General features: G+C 46.2%; 1 protein-coding gene across 3 annotated transcripts in view; it reads left to right on the top strand.

The window, feature by feature from the left end:
• LOC125717831 (ras-related protein Rab-26-like) overlaps positions 1-22,966 on the top strand; it is a 113,467-nt gene that overhangs the window by 57,581 nt on the left and 32,920 nt on the right. For all 3 annotated transcript variants that reach the window (XM_048991132.1, XM_048991133.1, XM_048991131.1), the window contains 3 exons: positions 898-1,008; positions 19,166-19,207; positions 19,596-19,662. In XM_048991132.1, the coding sequence (XP_048847089.1) occupies positions 901-1,008; positions 19,166-19,207; positions 19,596-19,662 (217 nt within the window). In that variant the 5' untranslated portion in view covers positions 898-900. The remainder of the gene's footprint in view (positions 1-897; positions 1,009-19,165; positions 19,208-19,595; positions 19,663-22,966) is intronic.

Genomic DNA, 22,966 nt, shown 5'->3' with positions numbered 1-22,966 from the left:
CTGTAGGTCATGATGTTGCAGAGATTCCCAGCTAAAATCAACCCATTCAGTAAAATCTCCCGGCAGAGGTCAGGGAGGTGAAGATTAATTGATACTCATTTCATTTCCTTTTAAAATATTACTGAATGGCTCACAGGTTTTAAATATTGTAATCTGCGATATTTGTTTTATTTTGTCGAAGAGACCAGTTTGCGTTTTCAGTTGTAAAGCACTGTCTTTATTTCCCCAAATATTTTTAACATCTAAAGGGGATGTTTAAAAAAAGGCCGTAAAGTAGTTCATTTGAAAACCTGGGATGAAGTTTTAACTTTATCTATAAAGTAATGCATTATACTTCTATACAAAAGCTATTGAGAGCTAAATAAAAGCCTAAATATTTAGAATTGTCTCCTGCTTTCTCTCACATACAGATGGTATTCTATACACATAGAGATGATCGCACAATTATCTTTGGAACAGCAGTAGTACGTTCATTTACTCATGCTGGCATAAGGTGCTGATTTCTGTATATATTTTAGAATGGGTGTTTTTCACATGAAAAACAGAAACTATTCTGATGGAGCAGGAGAGGGGGACAGGGAATGGGTCTCTGCTCTGATTATCTGTGCTGGTCGCATTTTTTTAATGAAAATCCTGTTGACAGCGCTATTCTTAAAACCTACCCCCGGAATACTGTGAATGCCCCCTCTTTTAGACTGTGGGAACAAAAGTTGGCCCCAGATATACATTTTTCAGTTCCTGCACTAACCACATGGTACTGCCTTCAGCCTTTATGCCGTCGGGATCAAGCTGAGGCTGAACATGCTGGTTTGATACTGATGTATTTATTTTTGCTGGAGGTGCTGTGAAGTCAGCGTCCATGTGTCTTGATAAGCTTGTCTCTCTCTCTCTGGGCAGGTTATGCTGGTGGGGGACTCTGGGGTGGGGAAGACCTGCCTGTTGGTGCGCTTCAAGGATGGCGCCTTCCTGGCCGGGAGTTTCATCTCCACAGTGGGGATCGACTTCAGGGTACGTGCACACACAGCCACGATGCAGGCACGCTGCACATAACATGAAGGACACGCGCTGACTTCTGTATTTTTTGTGTTTAAATTCCTTTTTTTCTGCAGTTTCTTTTTCTAGCCCTAAGCCCTGGCTGTTTATCTGTACGCACACTCAGCCATTCTTGTGGTCTAACGTACCCATTTTACTTCATCTTCCATTACTGAAGTGCAGTTCCAATAAGAGCAGAAGTACAGAGGATGGTAACAATCCATGGATGTCGTTCTTGCCTCGCCTCAAATATCAAGGATGCCTCGGTTGTTCGTCGCCCTCGGTTGTGCGTCGCCCTCGGTTGTGCGTCGCCCTCGGTTGTGCGTCGCCCTCGGTTGTGCGTGTAGTTTTTCTCCCACAGTCCAAAGGCATATAGCTAAATGAACTGTGTGTGATATGCAAAATGGTTTGTTAGTTTCTGCATGCTCGCTCTTTGTTTACTGTGTCTTTAGACAAATTTACTTTCATCACTCAGCACTCTTTGTGTCCCTTCATGCGTTGCTGTGGCCATGTCCTCCTGCCGCATCCTGTTGCTGCTGATTAGGAACCGCGCATTTCTTAGTGCAAAAGAGGCCAGATAATGTTTGGGCCAGACTGGGGAAATGACTGCGCAACAAGGCTGAGATGTTTGCCAACAGACACTAGTATCTGTGCAGAGTGACGACTTAATGGGTTTGTTAATGGCTGATTGCTTTAAATTCTGCTCTTTGAACGGTGGCCCTGTTTATGTGTTCGAACCCAAAGTGAGCTGCTTAGCTGCAACTCTTACTGGCGCTGCTGTCTGACGTGATTGTAGTTTTTTTTACCCTCCCTCTTCTCCATAATTGCCATGTCCTGTGTGCCACTTTCCTGACTGCCCGCTAGCAGTAAAGAATGGGGGTAATTAGGGGCCTCTCTGTAATGATAATGAATGGCCTTGTTTAGGCACGGTAAGGAACAGGGCTGCACAGCAGCAGGTGAGATTCCTGATCTCAGATTGCTAACCGTGTGTCTATCCGGTTAAAGCGGACGTCTTGAGAGAAAGTTCACCAGGGTAGCTAGTTAACACGTTGAAATTTTCGGAAATATGTTATCTGTGATGCCTTATTTTGAGGCATTTTGCTGCACTCTGTGGCTGAAAGTATGTGGACACCAGCTTGTGCAGCGTTTCGTTCTGAGACCATGGGTATAAATTTGAAGTCGGTCAGTCCTTTGTTGCTATAATAGCTTCTACTCTTCTGGGGAGGCTTTTCATTGGACGTTGGGACGTTGCTGGTGGGATTTTCTGCCGTTCAGGTTGGGTGTTGATGTTGGGTGATCAGGTCCCTGTCTGTGAGCTCCTCTGGCCCTAGCACTTTAACTGAACTTGCTCCCAGACATTTTGACCTGCACAATTACATCACTTGTGGTTGATCAGGACAGCTCTAGTAGGGCAGAAATGTGGCAAACTGACTTGTGGGAAAGATGGGGTCCAATAATTGTGCCAGGTGGAAATTCACTTCTGTGCAACCATCCATTTGTTTATAGAATTATTCATGAATGGGGTGTTCATATCCCTTTTGGTTATATAGTCTATAATATCCCTGAGCGCCCCCCCAGTTCGATGGAGCAGTTCACAAGGGGGGTCTGAAGGAAATGCTTAGAAAGAGCCCTCAGTTTTGAATATGCATCTATAGCATCAGTAGGGTAAAGAACGTTTAATAACCCATAAAATGAAGGGTACACTTTTACAAGTCTAACCAGCTTGGTTAAAGTTGGTATTCCCAACTTTACACTTGTACAGTGAATGGTATTTGTTTTGGTTCTGATGGACCAGGAGAGGGGAACAGGGTATGTGTCTCTGCTCTGATTTACCGGTCTCATGTTCCTGTCTGTTGACAACGCCGTCCACCTAGCCTTTATTCACTTTGTAGTGTCTTCGCATCAGCACTCCACTTCTCCATCTGGACCTGCGTGGCAGTCAGTTTGGCTCTTGGTCAATCTCCTATCGTGTGTCTGCAGGAACAGGATCTTTCATGGATTTTCTGCCTGCATGCCTTTGTTGTCTGGCTGTCATCACATTCCATGCTGCTTCACTTTCTCTGTGTGTGTTTCTGTGTGTGTGTGTGTTTCCACATCTCAATGTACTTTTATATGTGTAAGGGAAAGCATAGAACTTCAGGCCTTCACTTGTTTACTTTCTGTCGGTACCACATTAGTACTGTTGTCTAATAGGCTATCTGTCTCCTTGCATTGAGAACCTGTCATTAGGCCCCAAAACCACCTCTCATTAATTCGGTGCTGGTTTTATCCTGATGTTCAGCTAACAGTGAATCAAATATGCAACCTAAATCAATTAGGTAGATTCACACTGTGGTCTGCTTGTTTTGTTCCTAGTATTAGTAATAGTTTTGCAGTGCAAACATACTTGTGGTACTGGAAATACGATATAAACTGCAAACAGTAACAGGACCTTGTACCGGAACTTGTGTGAAACATGCGTACGTAATGGGACAGAGGAGAAGAATGTTTATAGACAGGACGACGTTTCAGACGGAGATGAAAGTCCTATAACAAACACCTCTGCTGTTCTCAGCAAGGATGATGCCTTGGTCTCGGCACTTCCAGCCACACCTTGGGATGCATGCTCTCCTCTAGCGGTGATTATGGAGCATGTGAGCACTGGTGTAATTTTAGATCAGCACTCATTAGCACTGTCTGCAGATGGAGACAGTGGGACTGTGCGGCGTCACATTCATGGTGTGACTTTTCTGGGGGTCACATGACTAAAGTGCCACTGCTCTCATAGCCGGCAATGACACCTGACAAAGGATGCAGAGGAACTGGACAAACCTGGCTTTACTGTTGCATGTTTGCGGTCCGTTGCATGCCATGTGTTTTCAAGACCAGTTGCTTGCAGATTCTTGCTTCCCCCGTCCTCTGTAGCTTAAAGTTTCACCTGCACGTATCTAAGCATATTAGGGATCGATGTCCATGTCTGGAATTTGTGGGTTCAAATCCCATGGTTGGCGGAGTAGAGATATCACAGTCGACCTCTTCAACAAGACTCTAAACCCTAGTTGCTTCGGGGATGCAGGCTGATCTGGTTCTCTGATCCTCTCTTGCATGTCTCTCGGACAAAAGCTTTTGATAATTAATTAAATGTAAATAAATGTAAATGAAACGCAAAACTCCTCCACTATTTCAGCTGGACCACTGAATGCAGGACCTACTGGATTTACCGCATCTGTTTATTGCCTGGGATGCAGTTTTTTCCCATGGCACTGATGCTGTAATGCCCTAAAATAGAGCAATGGTCAGGCGTTATCAATCTTACTATTGTTTTATTTTTTTGAGTTTATGTCATGAAGGCCATTTTTGGGAAACAGTTATTGGCGAGATTGCCTGTATTAAGGCTGCAGGCCTGCATTTTGAAGTGCATGGAAAGTTGAGTTTGCTGATGTGTGAATAAAATGTTTATAAGAAGTCGCCCAGGCTTCAGAAACACGCAGGTGCAGAGCAGCAGCTGAGTTATGGTCGCGGCTCACTTCAAGCCCTCCCTCTGTATGCAGTGGGCTCTCGTCCCCGCGGCACTCATGCGATGCGGGTACCTATCCTTCCATACGCCGTGATCCTCTAATCGTGCCTTCTTTGACTGTACTTAGTAATTGGTTTCCTCTGTAATTTGGCTCTCTAATATAGACAAGCTGCAGACCTCCTATTGGATAGTTGAGATAAATCAGATGAGGTAATATCTCCCCGTCTCCATAATTACATCTGGATGCTCTTAATCATGTGGGTCCTGCTGCATGAGGACTCCTTTGACAAATACTGTTGGAGTGTTTCAGCCCTGCTTCCTTTTTGGTGGGGGGGGGGGGATATACATGCTCTTCTGTTTGAGGATGAGTTATACCACACTACACTCTGCTATCCTCAGGTGTTTTGTTAGCAGTGTTGTCGAAGGCCAGCGGTGTAAATACGATTGTGACAGTCCTCACACAAACAGTGTGCTGTCTCCTGTGTGTGAGATACTCAAGGAGTCGTGAGTGATCTTCTTACTGTATCCCAGCCTAAGCCAGACACCACTGTCAACTGCCTCACAAGTTACAGTTGCATCATCATGATAATCTATGGTCAAAACTACCTGCTGACATATCACTGTAATTTTTAGCAATCAACTGCATGCTCAACCCCATCATGTTAATCATCCAAGGGCAAGTGCAAAACGGCCAATGCAATACATGCACGCCATTGACAAATCGTTCTGCTCAACAGAAACGAAAACATTCGAGAAATATTTTGCTCTTTCAGAGAATTCGTCTCCAGGCAGGAATAACGCTTGACAGCTCCTAGTTACCATGGTAATACACCAATGACATGAAACTGCTTGGACCTACGATGAAGGGAATGTTCCTCTCAATTAAACAAGATCACAGGTCATTGTCTGAAAGCTTGGCACGTTGGGGTCTGTCAGCTGGAGCCTGGTGAAAGGCAGGAGTGCTAGAGGTAGGAGAAAGGAAGGACAACATGCCCTCTCTGCCTGGCGGACCCAAGGAGGCAGACAAAAGCACCTGAAATACTGCCCACTGTGGTTTGGGAAGCCTGGTTTTTCCCCGCTTCCTGCAAAGGAATAAGTTGTGTGAGAGGTTTACCAAAGTCTAATCTTTTCTAAACAGATACTGCCCGCCAGACCGTGCTTATTCACGGCCAGTTTCTGGAAAGGAAGGTACCATTCTATTCCATTGCTCGGTGTTGTGTGTGTTTTTCCTGTTTGCTGGGGTCTGGCAAACAGGTGTGGTGTTTTGGCTGGGACCATATTAGCACCTCATGGACCTTTGACCTTTGACCTTTGACCTGAAGCCAAAGCAGCTCACTGATCCTCCCCGTATTTGTGTTTATTGAGCGGAGTTCCCCCTTTGGCCTCACCGAAGACCCTATAGCATATACATTTTCGCTCTGTTAGCTTCTTGCTTATGCACACATACATGCACGTACGTTTGTGTCCTTTGTATCTTTTGTATCCTTTTGTATCTTTGTGGGGACCGTCCATTAATTTCTATGGGAAAATACGCTAATCCCATGAATGACAATCTTAACCCAACCCCAACCCTAAGTAACCAAACTAAAAAACGTCTTTTGGTATTTTTAGTTTTTTATATTGCTGTCACACAAACTGAGTTTCTTTTTAATAAACTTGAGTTATTTTTTACTATATATTTTTATTTATATATATATAATATATATATAATACACACACAAACACACGCACACTCATTTACATTCTCTGCTTCACGTATACAAATGTGCCCACATTTCCTCCAGTTATCAGCATAGATCCATTTCAGCTTCAAGACGAAGGCGTACGTGGTAGTGAATGAATCCGCGAATCAATGTGGTGGTCTGGTGCTCCTCTCCGGATTTGGAGAGTTCAGGCGTAGGCTCTGAGATGGCAGTGAGGGTTCACCAGGGGCGACACACACTCACGCCGCCTTTCTGTCTGGCTGCGTCTCGCTGACGCTTCACACCTCTGCTCATTCAGTAACGCAGCCATTATTTCCAGGACTCGTCTCTGTCTTTATGCAAACCAAAGACCAAAATCACAGGCAGCACTGTAACACCCCATTTCAACTGTAACGCCCCATTATGCATAAGGCATCATGGTATGAAAAGATGTCAAGATTAATTTTACAACTAAATGGCAAATTGAGCCTCTCAAAGGCAATTTATTGTAATAGCAGAGGTACACTTGAAGGAAAATTAATTTCTGAAAGGTAAGATACACAACAGATTTAGTTAACTTTGACTGTTTTTCTTGGTCATTCATGAAAGGCATGTTAGTGCAAACCTCAGGTTTTGGTTAGTAGTATCAGAGGCATTCACCTACCATATAGGTTTAGTTCAGGTTAATCTGTTACTTAACTAGTCACATGACTTTGAGTGGCTGTACTCTTCAGGGGCGGGGGTGGGGGTGCTGCCGCCGTGATGCTTTCAGCTCCTGTCACCACGGCAACCATTCTCCAGCACCACACTCCGAGTGGTTTGGACTGGAGATCCTTTACTTCGTTGCTCGGCAGGTGGCCGGTTCCCCTACAGAGCAGCATTTCCTCGCTTCCAGTCGGACCATCTCCCACGTGAACGATGACGACTTAAATGCTTCTCAGTTCAGTGTATTTTTCTAAAGGTGAATGGCCCACGTGCACAGTTACCACAGGATATTTAATAAAAACCCTGACTGAGTTATGACTACAATCCTTTTTTTTCCGGACAGCTATGTAGGCTTCATAGTGTCACAGAATGACCATTGTTGTAGATTTTACATTCACCCTTCGGGGGCCCGGTGGGAATCTCCCACCTGTCATCCACTGCTAGTGCAGTGGTAGCTAACATCATTATGTATAACTGGTACATCATGACTGGAGGGTTCCAACATTTGGAGAGGGCCGGGAGAATCCAAGCAGTTCATGGGGACGAGGTGAGAAGTGGAGGTTGCGCTTCTCACCCTTGATCCCCCACTTCTGCTCCCAATGTCTCCACCAGGAATCGTTTAGAGCCTTCAGTCTCAAAAGTCATGTGACTTGTCTTTATTAATCCAAACTGAGCCCCACACCAATCAGCATCCTCTCCATTCCGGCGAATCATCTGCACACTGTCTGTATAAAAGGCACGGATTATGAAAACCTCCCTACCTCTTGCTCTTTGTTCCTCTGTGACTGGACCCCCCCCCCAAGGGAAAAGCAGTTTGTTCTTCTGTGACAAAGGCCAACCTGACCAAAAGCACACTGACCAGCTGATAGATGTAGGCGCATGTGGGCATTTTAGGTCCAGAAAGTAAGACGGTATAAATCCAGACCAAGATTTTGTTTCAAACAACCAGTTGAGTCCTCTGTGACTGTACTCAGCTGGTATATAGTCAAATTAAATGTCCACCTCTGGATCAGGGTACTGGAAACTGCACCCTAAGGCCTCCAGGAGGTATATAAAGGTATATACAAAGGTCCAGATACAGGAGCAGGCATGGACAGACTTGTAGGTGCCTTCATGTCTTGCCTTTTTTGTGAGGGAAACCCTGACAAGATTTCTCCAAAGGACATGCCTAAATTCAGTGAAAGACTAAGCTATGCACAGGCACTGGATGACATAAGTTTTGGGCGGAAAAAAATGTTGCCTATTTTCTGACTGTGTCTAAATCACAAAATCATTTCCCACCTTTAAACACCTTGCTGCAAATCTGATGCATTTTCTTTGAGAAGTTTTCAGCAGTGTGTTTTGATGCAGATGAATACCTCCGCCAGTGATGGTTTATGTTTGTGCTACATTTCCACAATATGAAATACTCTCCCAAGTGCATTCTATAAAAGCATTGGTGATGGAACTAATATTGCTGAGTTTAGAGGTTGGACAGAAATAGACAGCAAAGCTATTTCTGTAGCAGCCTGAGTGTCCCCACCTTGTGAGCAGACCGACCTCACTGACCGACGTCTCTGGGACCTTTGGACTCAAACTAGGCTTTGGAGTCCCACTGTGAAGCGGGTTGCTTTGTCTGTCTCCTTCCGGGATTTTTCCTTGCTATTGATCCAGATCCAGGCAGATCTGCTTCACCCTTCTGAAGGGTAAATGATCCAGCCCCCCAACTTATTCCCCCAACGATCTACCTAACCATCCTTCCAGTGCCTGACTGTTACATTGCGTTCTTTGTCTCCAAAACACATATATGGGGAATGAACATCAAGCACAGGAAGCAGGCATGATCTGTCCCCCACCTTCCTGTAATTCATGTACTTATGGCAGAAGTTCTGTGCTTCCCACAGACGGTCCATGTTTTTGCTGGAAGCTGTGAGGGAGGAGAAACGTGGCCCCTGTGGGGGTCCGAGGACGTGGTCGAGAAACTCTGGAGTAGTGTACGCTTCAGGGGGTTAGGATGGGATGCCTGTCAGCATGAAGTCGCTGGTTCAGATCCCTGGCTTGGCAGTGTGATATCACCATTGGGCCCTTGAGTAACATCCTTAGCCCCCAGCTGCTCCAGGGAAATTTCTCAAATGTCTGACGCTTTGGATAGAAGCATCTGCCAAATACATTAGATGTAATTCTCTGTGTTCTTTTGAGAGTCACGGGGGGCTTGTAGCAAGTGCCCGCGTCACGAGGAGATGGGTGGGCATCTTGGGAGCACAGGGATGCGCGTTTGCTGAAGTCTAGCGGCCCAGTGCTGCTCATTTCATTTGCTTTCCAGATGACACTGATCCATCAGGTTTTGGTAAGGGAGACAGCCTGGCCCCTGCAGGTAAAGATGCCGCCTCAAATGGCGGGGAGGAGTGATTGGTCTCAGCACTGTCGGGGCACTGTGGGCCTGCCTCATGTCAGTCAGTCTCGGTTTGCAAATTGATGGTGATGGAGTGGGACACCATACCTTGACCTGCCTCTGTAACCCTGACCACTTACATTAGAGATACTGTCACAGAAACCTCAGTCTCATTGATCCCTGACTGGAATCCCATTTGCTAAATGAGCCCATGGGTGATTTTAATTTAGTTTAGTTTTTCCATCTTAATTTACAGAATCCTCTGCATACATCTGTGCATTAACCATTAACACTTAGTGTTTCATTGCTGCTTTGTGGAAAAGACCATCCTTGTGCCAGGGAAGTATTATTCGTGCACTGGTTGCTGGGGTGCTAGTTCAACCCTACACTGGCTATAGTGTGCAAGGGAGATTTCGTTTGAACTTCCAGATGCTTGAAATGAATAATGACCAAGGCACAGGGTACCCTTTTAGATGTGTTCTGCCTTCCTGCTTTTTAGCTAGTAGTCAGGCCCTGAACACCTAATTCCGTTCAGCTAGAATTAGCAGGTTCGACTCCTTCCAGCCACATATCATTATGGTAATTGTATATAAACCTAATTAATTTTTAGTTATAAATCTTTTTATTTTTAACCCGCAGGACAGAAGGGAAAGAAACAGGCTGAAATCTAACAACACAGTTTATCTTTTGGTCCCTGAAGGTATTTTTTTCTTCTTGCTTTCCTTTGTGTTTATTGATAAAGATGCTCACGCTTTCCCATCCATGCTCAGTCGGCGCCATTGGCTGACAGAGGTATCGTCATCCAAGCCCATCTAAATAGCTCCATTTCCCCCCCACACCCCGCCCATGTTGAGCTGTGGGGTGCCGCTTTGATTAATGGCGGCCGCCGTTTGGTCGAGAATGTGAAACGGTTTTCTGTGATATTCACAGAAGAAGCTTAACCACCATTAATCTTGTGCACTTACCAGTAGCGGTTGCTAATCCTGCAGGGAGCAGGTGATGTCAGACAGAAGCCAGAAAGCCAGCTGTCTGTCTGTCCCGCATCCTCTCTGTCCATCGTCCGTTCTTTGGTCAGTCAGCTGGACATACGCGTCCCGCTTAATGATGTAGGTGGGTAATTTAGAGTAACAGCTTCACTGAAAATGAAGCATCGCCGGAATCTTAGACTGATGTAATCCTTCGGACAATCCTGTAGGACAAACCAGCACTCCCATGAACAGGAGAAATGGCTCTAAGGCAGCTGGAAAACGCTGCTCTATGGACACGGATGCGTTAGCGTTGGCAGTGTCGTGGTGGGCACCCGGGGGCCCCCACAATTTTGTAGAAGCATGTCCACGTCCTCGCGCCACCGCCCCCCGTTTTGCGTACCGTGTGGGATTCAGTTCATTGTTCTCCTTCCTGATGCTGTCAGTGTCGGCATCGTTCTAGTGGGGAACTCAATGCTCCAAATGAGACGCCAACATCCGTGGCAAGGAGTGCAGAAGTGTGTAGTTCAGATCCAGAAAGTAAAAATCCAGAACAAGATTTAATTTCAACCACCCAGCTGAGTCCTCTGTGCCTGTAACACTTTATACTTCACTGGTTGGTTGAAACAAAATCTCGTCTGGATTTTTTCCTTTTTGGACCTGAATGATCCAGAGGGGCATCCAGTAAGTCATAAACTTTACTGTCCGTCCCTGAGCTGTGGACTGACTGGGGAGTATGGGGTCAGGCAAACATCTCTCACACCGACTTAGTGGAAGCCAACACACACACACACACAGAGGACGTGCTGTTACTATGCATCTGCATGAGGTCGGTTTGTGGACACGGGTGACTTTTGAAGCGGAGCCATAAAGTTCTAAAGAGATTGCAGCTCTGTTAAAATGTCAGCCTGTGCTCCCCCCACCCCCCAATCCACCTTGAACCTTTCATCCTCCAGTGTCTCCCATACCAGCCGCCTCTGTGCAAAGGTCACCATCCCATGTTCGTTTGTGTTTAAGCTAAGCGACATTCCAAAAAAAAGTTATCTACCTCTGAGTCGGGGCAGGGAGGTTTTCTGATGTCGTCTCACCGAGGGTGAAGTAGGTGGGTGAAGCAGACAGATTCCTCCGCTCTGGACAGTGCTGACCTCCTGGACGCCCGGTGACTTGAGCACTTGTGTGCCTCCACAGGCACCATAAAAAGTAAACCTGTAGTACTTCTAACTTCTAACAACCAAGGTATATTCTTCAGACATACTTAGATTGCATGTAATGTAGCATAAACTTCACATTGATTTTTTTTTTTATTATATTGTCCTGAATTGCTGTAGAGGTTTTCTCGGTCAGTGCCTCCCCCCATTACAAAGGCTCCCACTCAATGGGTGCCAGACATTTTTTCCTGATGCAAGCCCCATGCTCCCCAATGAAACCCCCGCCCAGAGGCAGACACTATTGTCTATGACTTACTTTTCTGACACCACTCCGGGTAGCAATACCTCTTAGTGTAAAGCTTTGTAAGAACTGTCTGTGTGGGATGGCAGAGGAGGCCTTGTGTAATTGCAAATTACAGCTAATTACCTCCATAATTTAGCTGGCTGACTGCTTGCTTGTTTTTTTTAATTTTGTTTAAAATCACAAACGCACATTTTTTGGTTGCCAAAATCTGTCTGAGGTAATACCTGTTTTTGTTTAGTGTATTTGTCTGACTTCCTTTGAAGCGTTCAAGATGTGAAAATAAGTATCTCAGGAGAGCCACTTCAGGAGTGAGACGGCATAAAGGAAGAGATTAATAACATGTGAGGTGACACAGAAGCAGCATCTGAACACCCTGATTGAGTAATACCTCTTTTTTGGCTAAGGATGGACATTGTGAGTAGTTCTTTGCTGTGAAGGTAGAAGTACAGAATGGTTTTGAAGGTTCAGGAGGAGTCTTCATCTAGAACGTCGGATCCACCGGAGTAGGGATATGTCACAAACCTGGCGGCGCTTGCTTCTTCGTAAAGAGCTCCGTCTTTATAAAGGCTTCCTTCTCTGCCATCTTCTGTCTGCTTGATTAAATGTGAAAGTGGGCATTATGATGTTTTGTTTTTTAAGGGTCTATCCACCCAACAGCAGCACAGGGGAATGATCTGTGAAGTGCCGGTGTTTCTTCCCACTCCAGTGGTACCGTCAGGAGATTCACTCCGCTCTCTCAGTCAGCCTCCAACCATGGCTGTTCAGTGGCCAAACAGGCTTTCAGGCAAATGTTTCTGTTTAATATTCTCTGTCCAGCCTGACACCTCAGTGAATTATACACAGAATTTTATTTGTGTAGTTTGTAATACAATCATTATTTGTAGGATTAATTAATAATTATTTGTACAATATAAGTTTATCTGTTTGAGCAGCGGTTGGGAGGATTTTTCCCAGCTGATATTGCGTATGTCTGTATCTGTGTGGGTGTGTGATTAGCCCAAAGCCAAGCAACTCCTCAGAACTTAAATATTACATGAAAACGTATTACATAAAAAAATGTAAGTGCATTCTGCACAGAAAGATTTTAGCCACCCTGTATATTGTGTGTATTATTTTTAAAAATGTGTGTTATTTATATGTACACTGACATCCTATCTGGCTTGTCCCCTGCCTTGTGCTATCTGCTTGCTGGGATAAGTTCCAGCCCAGACCTTGAGGTGGGTAAGCTGGTATGGATGGATGGATGATAGCGTACAGTGGACCTGTGAATATATGGTAACTGCAGCAGAGGAGTACATAAGGAGCATGCTGTGACCCCCCCCCCAGCGCTGACAGAGCTGGGTCTCATCTACATCCTGCCAGATTCCTCAAAGAAGCCTTTCTGAATAAGCACAGACTCACGGTCTGTCGGGCTTCGGGCCTGCGAGGATCAGTCAAAGGGCCCTTGTTGGTTCTGACAGCTGCTCTTCTCTCTCGCACTCCTCCTCTCTCTTGCTCTTTATCTGTTTGCATGCCTTTCTGCCACTTCTTCATTTGCTTTCACTGCTCTCGTGTTCCACTTTACCAAAAGGCGGCACATTAAAGGCTTAAGCACAGAATTTTAGGTGAAGCCCCACATCTTCTCTGCGGGAGTCGGCCATGTTATGATCCGAGTCGGGTATTCAGACGCACACCTGCTTTTTATCTGAATGTGGCTGAAGGCAGAACAAAGGCAGAAGGGTTAAGCCATTTGCTTAAATCACATAGTATTACTCTGGTGTGCTCTGGCCTTCCGGCACGGTACTGATGGGACATTGATGCAGTAGTTGCCGGATGCCTCTACACAATTTAATAATCAATGTCACTTGTCCCACCGCCTTCCTGCGACCCTGTGACTCTGTCTGTCTGTCTGTCTGTCTGTCTGTCTGTTTCCCCATGACTTGGTGTGCCTCTCAGTGTAGTCTTTGGGTCTTCTGTAATTAATAATGAGGGAACCTGAGTTTTTCAGTGCTGCCACCTGCTGTTCAAATGTCAACAGGATGCCATGAGTGTGGCCTTGAGGTGGGAGCCATCAATATTTAATGGCAGAGCCATGGGGGACAGGTTAATGGAGAGAAGGGGTCGATGCCATGGATCAGGCCTTGGTTTTGGGAAAGGAGGCCTTTTGTCCTACAGGTCGCCTCGCTGCTCGTGCTCATTTCACTGGCCGTTCTTCCTCCTCTCTTTCTTCTCTCCAAGAGCCACAGCTAGTTACAATGCAGTGAGGTCTTATCGACAAATTCCACTCACCAGATAAGCGTGAGCTCAGCATTGTTTTGATCGGATTTGCCATCTTTCGGACCTGCTGCAGTATTATCTTCCGCAGTTTCATTTGTAAAATTGTGCAGAGATCATGATTTGGGTTCCTGTTGCCTGGCAGGGTAGTTTGTCCCTTGGTTTGATGATTGTAATAAGCAGACCAAACCCCCCCGCCGTGCTTCAGCGCCATGCGAAACCCGGGTCTCGCTAATCATCATGGCAGCCGTGTGAACAAGAGCTTCGCTCCTTGACATTGTTGCTATGCGACTCCAAAAAGGAGGTTTTCAGTCAGAAGCTCCGGTTTGACCATTTTGGATGAAGGCAGGTAATGAATGAGGCAGCGATGAGGGGTCAGGTGGAGGGGGTCCAGCTGGAATGCATTTCGATGCTTGTGGTACTCGCGAGTAAATATCACCTAATAAAGGCATATACAAGGCCCTCCCTCCCCCCCCACCCGCCTAAAAAAACTGTCCATTGCTAGAGTGTTTAAATAGACTAAGTTTGAGTGACAGACCAAGATTCATCTCCTCAGGCCAGAGCTCTCATTCTGCTCCAGCATTTCATGGCTTCCTGACCCTAAAACCTGAATTGTTTCAAAAACGTTCTGCAAAGCTGGGAAATCAAAGAGCCAATGATCTTCCATCAGCCAGGTCACCTGGAGAAGCTGCCTCCTCTATTTAGTGCCGGAGAATAGATATCATCCTGTATTTCATCACTTTTATATAAAGGAACAAAATATATCTGCTAGGGAAATGTGCTTTCATTTACTATTGAAGAGACATGCTTTCCTATTTAACTGTTAAAGTTGTAATTTTTATGAGTATAAACACTGTATAAAGTTCGATACCCCGGCGCCTTTGAAGTGGAGTCTTCAGCAGACCCCTGTAGAGATTCGTCTTTAATACCCTCATTCTTCCGTAAAGCTTTCAGAGCTGATTTCTCACAAGAAAATCTGAGTCACTCTATTATTTCTCACAGTTCACCAAAGCAGAATACAAATGGGAAAGCCTGTGATCTCGCTGTAATGTCTCCAGTCCTTTGGGTTCCTCTGTTTCTGAACAAGTGCGAAAAGGACACCGAGGGGCCAGTCTTTTCCCAGGCGATCTGCAGTTAAACGACCGAGGAGCAGGCCTCCGCAAGTCATGTACCATATGTCCGGACATAGCAGATTTTAATTAGCCCTGCTAGGAAATGCCGGGCAGCCGTAACTTCTTTTGCATGTCAGGTGAAGCTGGCAAAATGTTTTTGTATTTGTTAATGCAGAGTAATGTGACCTTGATGCAGTTAGAACTTCTCATCGATGCCAGAGTCGCATGGTAATCCGTCCCCCTTGCCAGTGAAGGGCATGGCTCAGCATTCTGCGGGGTCACGACTGCAAACACATGACCCCCGACTCCCGGCGCTTCTGAAATCGGTGTCCTCTTCTTGCAAACCTCTCTGCTTTTTCTCAGTGAAGCAGCCTGCAGAGGTCTGCATAGGGGTGCTGCTTGGTTTGCTGATGCAACATCTCCTTCAGTCCCAGAGAGACTCTGCTTACTTCCTCATGTCCTCCGCTTGTTCTGGTAATGCTTCAAAGTCCCCTGAGCTGCCCAGTTTGGCTTTCTCTACTGCTTCTGTCTGTCAGGCAGAGAGCGTGTCTGTCTGTCAACAGATTGAAAGTGATCAATTGTCATTGTTGACACACCACAGCACACAGTGAACAACAATGAAATATGTCCTCTGCATTTAACCTGTATGTGACATCGTGGCATAGCAGGGGGCAGCTAATTCAGCACTTGCGGAGTAGTGTATGGGGGCGGTACCCTGCTCAGGGTACCTCGATGATACCTTGCTGGTTGGGGATTTCAAACCAGCAACCTTTCAGTCACAAGCACATTTCTATAACCCTCTTATGGGGAGGGGTACATGGCTCAGCAGACTAAGTCCATGATCAGAAGGTTGCCAGTTCAAGCCCCGGCTCAGCAGAAGAGTCACATGTCCGTGGGCCCTTGAGCAAGGCCCTTAGCCCCCAGCTCCAGGGGTGCTGCACATGGGCTGACCCTGTACCGTGACCCCCAAGCTATGGAGAGCTAGAAGGGGTATGCGAGGAGAAGAATGCTGGAGTGCCTGTAATGTCAAATGAAGGGTTTATCATTATTGCCTACTCTTGCTGTTACGTTTCTCTTTTTTATGCTCACTCACCCCCCCCCCCCCCTTTTCTTCATCCCTTTAATCCTTCTCTTCTTAGCCCTCCCCCCAGTCGGGAGCCTCCCTCTCTCACTGTAACATCAGGTTCACACAAGCTGTGGTAAGAGCATGTGAAGGCTATCGGTTGAAGTCTCAGAAAGTGCTGTCACACCAGCTTGTTGGATCGTCGCCATTCACGGCGGATGAGGCTTAGGCAGGAGATGGGCTCTTCCTGGAGGTGACCGTAGGCCTTCTTTTTGGGCAGCAGCAGCCAGGAAGGGCTGAGACTGATGGTACACAAATAAGACCTGTGTACGAGGCAGCTTCCATGCCAATTAATCTGAAGTGCTTTAGTGATTTGTGCATCTGTACAAGTTTGTCAAAATCAGTTAGAAAAATCACACCAAGATACAATGGAACTGGCAAGATGTGTGAATGGTTCTTTTTTTCAAGATCTTACAGAATGTTTGCTTAGAAGTTGGTGCCAAAGGTCTGCTTTGTTACAGAGCCGCTTCCTTCTCAGACTGCATCACATGCTAATAGTTGTAATCCAGCAGTTTGGCTTCCTGATGTGGTGGGTTGACTTTGCATGTGATTTCTCATTAAATGCTACGCCTTGCATACAGGAAATGAAAGGTATTTTTAGGATGTAAGTAGTTTAGCGCCCAGAGTCGCCTTAAAATGGGGATGGTGAGAAATGCGCAAGAGAACAAAGGGACCATTGCTAATTAGGGAGTAATGTGCTCGTTATGAAACTGCTGGTGTCATGTCTTATTTGGTGAGTCTTATTGTCTCATTACTACCAAGCTAGCATTCCATAATTAAGACTCTGCTCTGACAGCTTTGACCTTTAAACCACGCCGCTAATGATGATGAATGCAGAACGAGTTTCAAAATAGCGGCATATTTTGATGACTTTCCTGTCTATCGCCTACAGTAACTATGCCACTTAACAACTGTGTGGGCAATGAGTTGGTTATGTTCTGCCACTCTTGGGTGGCCCAGAAGTGCTCATCCACCCAGTGAAATGGAGTGATTGAGCTCTTGGGAAATATGTCATGCCTCTGTATGTTCCCACTCCATATGATGAACGTTATAGAAGTTCTCCACCTTGCCCATGAGTGATCTAACCATTTGAGGCGGAGGAACACGGCAGATCTGGCCACTGCTTAGCACTTCAGTCACAAATATTCCGTCCAGGCTTTGAGACTGTTAGCCTTCACGGAAAGTGGGTCATCAGCCTGCTGCAGGAAGAACAGAAATAAGTTGTTACAACAGAACGTCTCACGGCATCTGGGCCACACCTTCCTGTGGTGAAACCGTGACAGAGGCTGCACACGCCGGCCACGTGTCACCATGGCAGCACTGATGAAATAAGCTGCAATTTGTGGTGACGTTCATTGAGAGGTGCTGTTGTGCCGTCTCGCCGTAGCTCGGTGCACCGCGCCGATGTTGCGAAAGTGCACTTGGGAAGTGTGGCCATAGGTAAAGGAACATGCATCCTCGCTTGAGAACATGTCTGTGAATGAAGAGCGAGCTAGAGGGGCAATGGCAGTCGTGTTCTACTTTCTTATCTGGAACCCGCATGGAACCTGTTTGCTGCAGTGAAACGTGCCATATATGTCAAGTGCTAGGTCTACCCTATCTGCAGGGCAGCGTCTGGACTAGGAGTCCCCAGATTTTTGATTACCACTGACAAGGTTTACGTCGTACGAAAATGTCATAGACTGGTCAAACGGGCAATTTTAGAACTTTAACCCTTTGCACGTTTTTCAGATGCAAGCAGAACTCTTGAACACAACATCCTCTACTGGCCCATGGGAAGTGGGCCTCCCCCTTTGAGACTGGTTCCTCCCAAGGTTTTGACCTTCTAGGGAGTTTTTTCCTTGTTACTGTCCCCTCTGGCTGCTCACTGGGGGCTTTGGGCGGGGATAGTGTAAAGTGCTTAGAGACAATGTAATGTTGTAGTGAAAATGTGCCATACAAATAAAATTCAATTGAACATGATGGGTCGTAAAGAATTGGAAATGTATAGTTTACTTTTGGAAACCAGCCATCCCCTCTGCAAAACCGCCAGCGTTCTGAGGCCTGGTGGATTACTGGCCGTGGACCAGTACCGGTTCGCGGACCGGGGGTTGGGAACCTCTTTTCTATATGATATGGTCTTCATGTTATCCAACTGTATACTTTGCTACTATATTGACAAGTGAATAATTGAGGGGATTGGCTTTACTCATTGAAAAGCAACTGAGACAATTATATCATCTGCCAGGACAGGCAGATTCCAACTGACCTCTTTGTTGGCCGGCCATGCTAATGTCCTTTCTGTTTGGTCTTTTATTATTTAAAAACAGACATGCTGATCAAGAGACGCATCCGATGAGTAATAGTTACTGTTTCTATCATTGTCGTCGCTGTTGTTGTTATTACGGTTATTGATTATGTTTGAGTCGGTAAGGCTTGTGGCAGTATCTACATCAGATGGCTTCGGATCACTTCCTCGGTAATGAAGGTAGAAGAACAAGGTTTCAGTTGCTGAGAAAGTTCAGAGGCGAAACGTGGTGTAAGATTTTCCATGGGGAAGTCATATGATTTGGGGGTGGGAGGGAAGGGAACATTCTTAGGGGACAAGAGTGGAGATTGAAGGATTGACGCACTAGTGACATGGCACTGGGGAAGACTGAATGTGGCCGTCAGCTGACTCCACCCGCACTGGGCTGTTCATACAGTGTAGATACAATGTGGTCACCACATGACATCTGAGGATATGTAAACATTGAAGTTAAACAGTGGCACACAATGCTCATTCACACTCACCTCTCATAAGCTATAAAAGAGTAAAGGGAAGTTCGACAAATATGATTATGAATTTACACGCCTCCGTTCGAATAGAACGTTCCGGATAGACAAACATGTGGATGACTGACCAGGATGTTTGACTTTCATATTTCTATCAAAAGTGGAATTTGCGGTGATTCAGTATCTAACCATTTTCTTCTGTTCGTTTTTGTATTTTTAGAATAAAGTCTTGAACATCGACGGCATGAAGGTGAAGCTGCAGGTAGGATCTGTATCTGACCCCGGCTGAAATCAGGCGAGACTCCGGCTGGTCCCTGTTATCAGAGTCATAATGGCTGTTGCTGTTGAATGCCTGGGTTGTGTAATTCGTCCCTCTATAGCAGCGGATGTATGCAGTAGAGCTCAGAAATAGCCCATCCCTGTGGGATGGCATCACTTAGGGCCCGATCGCTTAGGATCTGATCGCTTCCTGACCTAATGCGTGTCAGGGCCCTTAACAGTGTTCCAGTCAGATGATAAATGGAAGTGCCTTGTCCTGTGAGTGCCTGTAACTGGGAGCTCTGACTCTCAAGCTGGGCCAAGGAGTCGCCAGTAAAGCAGACCAGTGTTTGTACTCTTTCTGATCTCTTTCTTTGTCCGTCCTCTTACAGATTTGGGACACCGCTGGACAGGAGCGATTCCGGAGCGTCACGCACGCCTACTATCGAGACGCGCACGGTGAGCTCTGACCCCTCGCCTCCCTCCTCCCCCCCTGCCCCCCCCCCCCCCCCCCCGGTGACAAATGAGAGACTCAGACAGCTTCTAACCTCAGAACCTCAGATTACTAAACATTTCCACGCCAGTCATAATGTAGCCCTTCCCACCTCAGCGTGAACCACGCGCTTTCAGCTGTGAGATTCGCATCTGTTTTCTAACCCTTGGCTTTTTCTTTATTTAATTTTTCGTTCTTATTCAGTGTAACTTATTGTTCCTTATTCATTACATATTTATTTTTTATTTTTCTGTTTTATTCCTTTACTGCAATTTTTATTATGGCGGCATAGACCACCTTAGGTTCACGTCTGCAGGTTGTAGCCGGACAAATAGAAATCCGAAGCTGGCAGTCCAGTGTTGGCGGTAACATCGCCACTGCGTGTTTCCAGCTGCTCTCCTGGCCTCTGCGGGATTCTCTATGTGCCTTCAGGACCGCAGTCGAATATTAAAACGAAGAACGAAAGCATCTTAATAAGCAGGCTACAGATGTCAGGTGCTCGTATGTCTGTCCTCGCGCGGCTGCACGATCCCCGGATCAGACCGTCCCGCATCTCCATTCCTGGCCTTCTTAGCATCGCCCTCACGCTGCGTCTCCCTCTTCACATGCGCTGCCAGCAAAGGCCATTCTGCGAAGGCCATTCAACTCCCACTCCTTAAGCGTGCGTGACCTTCAGGATCTCAGTCTGCACAGCCTGTCCCCTTCGAAGCGCCGCCATTATCGAATACATACATTATTTATGCCGTTAACAAAGGACGTCATTCATTCAGTTCCGGCTTTCAGAATGATTCTGTGCTTGGAGTTTTAAGGGCTGCTGTGGACGACGCAGGCCCACCGTCGCTCTGCATTGTGCCCTCCGGCTAAATGTCGAGTACCGCAGCGAGGAGAGCCCCCAGAGAGCCATCATTCACCTGGATTTCTTTATGCATAGCAAGGAGCAACCGGAGGTACTGGTGGTTAATTATTGTACACTCTCGTGCAAATTAATAGAAACTAGTAGTAATTTTGGGGTTCATTCCTGAAAGCCAACAATATGGCTTCATTAATCACTTTTTCAGTGGCTTAGGGCTACATCATCATATGTAGGAAATTTCATTATTGTTACATTTCTTCAAGGGTCAGGCATCTTTCAGCGGGATCATCAACAAGAAAAAAAATCGAGGTACTGGAAAATCTCTGGATTTAAACCCTGTAGAGAATCTGTGGTCAATCGGTAAGCAGTGCCTTCGGTGAACGGGCTGTACCGCAAAGGATAAGCTTCTTCAAGCATTAATTGAAGTATGATACTGGGACCCCACGATCTTCAAAGACTGCTCAAAATTGTTGTATTCTGTGCTAAACTGCAGCCAAATGGAAGTAAGTCATGTTATACGTTGAAATGTTGAACCTGTTTCAGTTCATTTGCACAAGAGTGTATCTAATTTGATTTGAAAGAGTGATAAAAGCAGACTTTGAGTTTCTGCCTATACAAAGGAGATCTGATCGGCTTCAGTGTGGATCCTTGTTAAGGAGAAACGGAAACAAACCCATCCCCCCCCCCACACCCCGAGGAGCTTTTTCCCACAATGCACCACGACTGCCGCTCCAGCTCGGCCCCCCCACAAGCTTGACCCCCACCACCCCCGAAGGTCCTGCTAACAGGTGTTTATTTCCACACTATATTCCGCCCCTCGCCGCTTCCTGCCTTTAGCGGAGGTGTTGGAGCGAAGCTGGAGACAGAGAGAGAAAAATAAATGAGATGGAGGTTGGGACGCTGTGGTGGAGTGGAGGCCCCGGCCTGTGTGGGTTATATATGTACTCGGGGTGTCACGGAGAAATGGCTGAAATGCACCTGCATCTGCTCCGCCTGCCTCCACTCCGACATGGCTTGTCGTGGCATGCGAAAAGGCTCGTCCCGGAAGGGACTGGGACAGCAATGGAGCTGCAAAGCCTGCACCATTCACGGCGTTGTTTGTCATTACAATTATGCACAAGTCATTCTGTGACACCAGCAGTTTGTCCCCAGAATAAAAAAACAGGCAGCAAATTGCATCACATATACAAGATGGTTGAAGTCCACCTGACTCTGTGTTTTATAAAGATCTGTGACTGCAATCAAAAAACTAAAAATGCCAAAAGTGCTGCATGAAGCGACCCATACCTGTGGTTAAGGTTAGGGCTGAGTTAGGGTTAAGGTTAGGGTTAGGGTTAGGACTGGGTTAGGGTTAGGACTGAGTTAGGGTTAGGGTTGTCATTCTTAGGATTAGGGTTTTTCCAATAGAATAATCAAAGAAATATGAATACAAACGTGTGTGTGTGAGAGAGAGAGAGAGAGAGAGAGAGAGAGATTCATGCATTCATGCATTAGACTGGTATTGTAATTTAATGTAAGAATGTCCCTCTCCTTCCTGAGCGAGGGACCCCGGGACCCAGCTCCTGTGTGCTACATCCTGCCTACGAGGTTGTGTCATGATTAAGGCTCACCACATCCCAACATCGCCTCTCACAGAAGGGGTTTAGAGGCCGTTAGCAGGCTGCTGTCTACACTGGGGCCTCTCCCGGGGCCTGTTCCTGTCTGCCTTCCCGCTTCCCTCCCTCAGACTGGCTGTCGGACAGCCGCGCTCCAGAGGTGCTAAGTGCGCTATTAATAACCTCCATCCGGCACTCATCCGCGGCCATCGGCAGGAGGCTTCGCGGAGCCAAGACGAGGGACAGCGGGAAGCCAACTGGATCACCGTCAACAAATCTGGACAAATCTGAGAATGTGGCCATAATTCATTTTTGTTAAAATGAATGGTGCTTCTTGGTCTCTGGCATGTGTAGACATAATGAAATGGCATGAGCTGTATTTGCGTAAGTGCATCTTGGATTACTTTCTGTAATCCTCTGTAGTGACCTGACGGTCCCCTTCAGGCCAAATGATGTTTAAGGGCATTTTCTTCTGACATGAAATAGATCATTTTTCTTTTTATTTAATCGAACGTAAAATTGTAACGTATTGATTTCAAAACACGGCCCAAATGTAGGGGAATGACAGACCGTCCAATCATTTCGACAGAACTTTACAATGTTATCCAGATCTGATCCTTGACCCAAGACCACCACAAGACAAACCCTAGTGATTTGTCATCAGATCATTAAAATGCCTGTGGTTAGAGAATGAACCATGGAAACATTTGGTGACTAGAGATGTGTCTAGCATTGCAGTCTCCGGTTGTAATGTGTCTGTAATAGAGAGGAGGACAGTGAAGACCCCCCCATTGCGATTAGCTTGTAGTGGATAAGGGACCA

This window comes from Brienomyrus brachyistius, chromosome 22 (genome assembly GCF_023856365.1).
Source record: "Brienomyrus brachyistius isolate T26 chromosome 22, BBRACH_0.4, whole genome shotgun sequence".
Lineage (NCBI taxonomy): Eukaryota > Metazoa > Chordata > Actinopteri > Osteoglossiformes > Mormyridae > Brienomyrus > Brienomyrus brachyistius.
This window is presented reverse-complemented; position numbering and strand designations above follow the sequence as displayed.